Source organism: Trypanosoma equiperdum (genome assembly GCF_001457755.1).
Source record: "Trypanosoma equiperdum strain OVI genome assembly, contig: ctg_48, whole genome shotgun sequence".
NCBI lineage: Eukaryota > Euglenozoa > Kinetoplastea > Trypanosomatida > Trypanosomatidae > Trypanosoma > Trypanosoma equiperdum.
In genome coordinates, this window is record NW_027124409.1 from 10709 (window position 1) to 15428 (window position 4720).

A 4720-nucleotide genomic window follows, 5' to 3' on the forward strand; every position below is an offset into this window, starting at 1 on the left:
AAAACAAAAAGTGACCCGTCCCCTCATCGTTAATTTTACTCCACCGTTTTCTTCCTTCCGCTCCTCAAATACTCGCGTTACACCGATTAAATTTTTTTTTCCTACCCTTTTTCTTTTTTTAAAAAAAAAAAACTCTCTTCCAGTTTCTTTCTCCTTCTTTCTTTCTTTCTTCTTGTCGTTTCCCTTTGTTAGCCGCTACCCTATACAACTTCTTAATCCGTCTTCCTTTTTTTCTATTTTTTCTTTTTTTAAAAAAAAAATAAGAAAAACCTTTTAACCAATTCAATAAACGTTTTGCTCTCATTTATTTTTTATTTTATGCCTTTTTTTTTCTTTTTCATTCGTTCATTCATTCTTTCATTTATTCATTTATTACCTCCTCTTAGGGACAGTTATGATTCTGGAAGAGCCGTCATAACCGCCAAAGCCAACATGGAGCCGGCAAAGAGGCCGAGTAAAAGGGCCAAATTCCCACAAATGGCGGCAAGGGAGCGTTGACCCGCAGTTGTTAAAGAGCCGGTACGTGGCGCATAAATCATAGACATACCACCAAAATAACCATTTGTGAGACCCCAAAGAAGACAAAGAATATAAGGGAGTGCGGAACCGGGAATGATGCCGCGCACGCACAACACAAGCAGTGGAATGATCAACAAACGAGCGAACGTTCCGATAAGGACCACGATGGGCGATGGGCGCAGCTGCTTGAACTGAAGTACGAGGCGGGAGAGAAAGTCACCGAAGTTAAACATAGCGGCGGTGAGAGTTATGTACCATCCATCTTTCACTTCAACGGCGAAAAATACACCGGGGAAGACGAGGAGGGTAGCAAAAAATACGAAGAAACACGAGACCAACATGGGCCAAATGCGCTTCACCACAAACCACAAATTAGCATCGAGCATTTGTTGTGCGTTGGTGGTGCCATCAACCTGATCGGTATCCTTCATCTTGTCCGGATCTTCGCTGACGTTCAGGACATTCATCTTGGAAGTTGACTTCTCCACCCGTTCGCCCTCCTCTCCGGCATTAGCTTCTTGGTCTGTAATGGTCTCTTGAACAGGTTCGTTACTTTCCACTGCGCTCTCTTTCGCTGCAGCATGCCTAAACTCAGCGGCGTATTTTATCGCATAAGGATTCTTCGTTAGCAGAGCCAAAAGAACACAGGCGATCACCTGAATAAATATGACAATACCAAAGTATATCCTCGACTGAGTTAACATGCTCTCGAAGCTATCATCCATCGAAGCTTTAATAATGATAGACATGAGGGAAGTAATGAGCCCGGAAACACCAAGACCCCACACAATAGCCCCATAAAACCTCGTTGGAAACGGTCCTACCAGTGCCGCATTACTCGAGTCGCAAAGTGTTTTGGAAACACCACCAACCAAAGCAATAATTATAATAGTTGCTTTGGCGCCTGCTTCACTGGTATGGCACACGGTGATAAGTATAAGCGCAATAAGTTCTACAAGAGGAATAGTGAGGCCAAAGATAAGCCGGATCCGGATGGGGATTCGCCTTCCAACATTCGTCAGCATAAAAGTTTCCAGAAGCACCTGAGCACTAAACACTGCGGCGTTGTAGTACGTGAGTATGTTGTTCCAGAAATTCTCATTCTCTGTTTGAGCGTCCGAGCTGCCTTGTGCATACTTGTAGTATTCCGTAAAGAAGGCTGGTATGGAGTAAATGGCATTTGTCACCATCATCACCGACATCCCAAAAAAGATGAAGGTGACATAGACGACGAACTCAGAAAACGACTCAAACCCGAGCATGATTCTTGCTTAAATGACTCAGCTAGATGGTGAAGCGCACCCCTACAAATAGCATAAGACAACATAAACATAAAAGCAAAACAAATAATTAAAAAAAAAAGTGGAAACATAACAACGTCAATAGGCAACAAGAGTGTGAGATTAGTACAATATCCATTATGCACATGATTCCGTAAGGAAATGATATGACAAGCAAAACACACCAAAAACTCAAGCACACACAAACACACAGGCAGACACATGCATATATATATATATATATAAACAAACACTAGACAAAGGGGATACACAAAGAGGAGTACCAATTGTACTCACACGCACACGCATCGTGGAACCAAGTGCATAAAAACATTATCCTTTCCATTCACTGGGCTCATCCCCCCCGCCCCATTTTCCCCCCCCCCCCTAAAAGAGGGGAAAATAAAAGGAAAAAAGAAAACGATGAAAGGAACTTCAATAAAACCCACGAAGAACACGCAGTGGAAGATGAATGAGGTTTACTGCCGAACTGTTCTCTCGTTGTAAATATACCAAAACGCTCAAGCACTTTCGTCAGTTTGGCACCGCAGTAATAATGCGCGCAACGCAAGTAGAGAATAGTAAACAAAAAAAAAGAAGGACAAATGGAAAAAAAAAGAGGGAAAAACACACCCAACAAAAAGAGAGAGAGAGAAAAAAAAGAGAAAGGAACAACTAACACTCTTCTGATTTCAAAATGGACGTAGACAAGAGATGTGAAAGATACCTTTTAAAGGGCAGAACCCAAAACGAAACAAAACAACAGAGAAACAAACAAATGAATACTAAGGGACTGACCCTTGCGTTCTTGTGCCTACTTGGCACGTAGGTGCTGTTCAATCCACTCCAATTGCTCATCATCCAAACTATCCGCGTACGCACTGCTGCTCATTTCCCATGAACCATCATCATTATCATAAGCAAAATGACCGTGATCTGCGCTGTATTCGCTTTGAGACGCCAACACGGAGGAGAATTCATCTCCTTGTGCGTCTATATTGAGAGAGGATGAAGATGGCATGCGGTGACGTAGCAGGCGACGCGTTGCTACGGAGGGACCATTCACATCCCAATAACCCCCTGCGCAGTGGAAAAGTTCAACATTACTTGCACCTGCGTTGGATGAACCAAAGATACATTCCTGCCATTCCTGTCCAACAGATGCGGCATCTTCCTCTTCTTCACCCATCTGAAGCATATGGAGCATTTTTGCCTCATCTTGGGCTTCCGCGTCGGTGAATGGAATGCGCAGGTGTCGAATACCATCACCTTCACAACTATCTTCAACCCCTTCGGTTGTGTAGGGAATATCTTCAACACTGTCATCTTTCCCATCGCCGCATTGAACACACTGCTGGCAGCGTAACGTATCAAAGGTTGGCGACGATGTAACTGGTTTAACTGAAGCAGGGATTATAGAACTGGTACTGCCAACTTTCGGCGTATCTGGGGACAAGCAACTCTCAGAGGTGGCAAGAGCCCCACCACCTCTGAATCCTGGTGGATGATACACCATTCCACCTCTTAATACAAGTGGAGTGCATGGAAACTCCAGTGAATGCGATTGTGCTCTCACATCCTCAACACTGCATGGGCTAACAATGCTGTCAATATACCGCTTTGATCCTTCGCAGGGAAACAAAGGAACACCATGTTCACACGTTGCTTGTGCCAAAGCGGGTGACTGAGGAGCAGTTCGCGAGAGAGGAAGAAAAGGTGCCGCATGTACGGACAGCCCTTTCCGACTCATTTCTGTTCGTAGAACCTCCCTATCGTCACCACTTCCAGGGCCGCTCGTTACACTTTGCGTTGTGATACCGCCATGTAGCCCAGTGGCTTGAAGAATCTGCGTAGGAGATAACAACGTACTAAACGCAGAAGCGCTCAGCGAGGAGGCCGGGGCGGCTTCTTCCGTTTCCTTCACTTCCTTAGCTGAACTCGAGAGGTCATCTGGCTTGAGTTGCTGAAGTGAGTTGAGTCTCCGTGTGGGCGTGAGTGGAACGTTACTTCTTTCCTTACTGACAGCAGCGGATTCACAATAAGGTGGGGATGCGAGACACACTGCGGCGGAAGTGTCGCTGGTGCTGATTTCAGTTGATTTACTGATATCCAAAGGGTTTCCTCGACTTGCACGCGTTGCAGCGCGCTTTTGCGTTGATTTCGGTGCCGAATTCCCTGCACGGCCTTGTTTACCTTTTGAAGCAGCTGCTAATGAACGTGACTGCCGGTGTTGGGGACGTCGGGCGGCTGGTCCTGAGCGTGGGTTTGCTTGTGTTTGAACCTTTGTTTGGCAATAAGGCGTCTTGTGTGTGGTTGTCGGTTGGTTCATTTTTTCAGTGGCGAAATAATACAATGATGATTCCGTGAAATCTATTTCTCTCCCACACACGCTAACTTTTGTCCGTCTTTTTTTTTTCTTTTTACCTTTTGTCCAACGCCCAAAGCGCCTTTGGATTCTTCACTGCAACACCTCCCCCAATAGGGAAATGTGCGGATATATATATATATATATATATGAGTGTGGTAAAAGTGATCGGATGGGTCCTTTTTTTCCTTTTTTTTTTGTGAAGAAACGAGGTCAACAATATTCAAATTCCTTTTATTTCTTCTTCTTTTCTCCTCCCCTCCCCTTCCAGCTTCCTTCAGATGAATGGTTAAAAAGAAGAGGACTGCCTGTTGTTTCAGTTTTTCCTTCACTTCACTTCACTTCACCAGGTGAACACCGTCTTTTGGGTGCCTTTTTTTTTCCCTTCTTCTTTTTGTTGTTGTTCGTGTTTGTGATGTTGGCTGTTTGCCGCCGCAACGGCTTGCGCTAAACCGTGGCTTTACTAATAAAGAAATTATAGAAAAGTGAAGACGATGGTATCAGCACGGAAAATATATATTTAAAAATAAATAAATATAAATATATATATATATAT

The 4720-nt window shown here is 44.2% G+C and overlaps 2 protein-coding genes across 2 annotated transcripts; both read right to left on the reverse strand.

Annotated features, from left to right (window-relative positions):
• Positions 1 to 392: 392 nt before the first annotated feature.
• TEOVI_000204100 (adenosine transporter 1) lies at positions 393 to 1781 on the reverse strand (the record flags this gene model as incomplete). The annotated part of the gene is made up of 1 exon (XM_067225172.1): positions 393 to 1781. The coding sequence occupies one exon, from the start codon at positions 1779 to 1781 to the stop codon at positions 393 to 395; it is 1389 nt and encodes a 462-aa protein (XP_067081273.1).
• Positions 1782 to 2613: 832 nt separating this feature from the next.
• TEOVI_000204200 (uncharacterized protein) lies at positions 2614 to 4128 on the reverse strand (the record flags this gene model as incomplete). Its single annotated transcript, XM_067225173.1, has 1 exon — positions 2614 to 4128. The coding sequence occupies one exon, from the start codon at positions 4126 to 4128 to the stop codon at positions 2614 to 2616; it is 1515 nt and encodes a 504-aa protein (XP_067081274.1).
• Between the last annotated feature and the right edge of the window lie 592 nt (positions 4129 to 4720).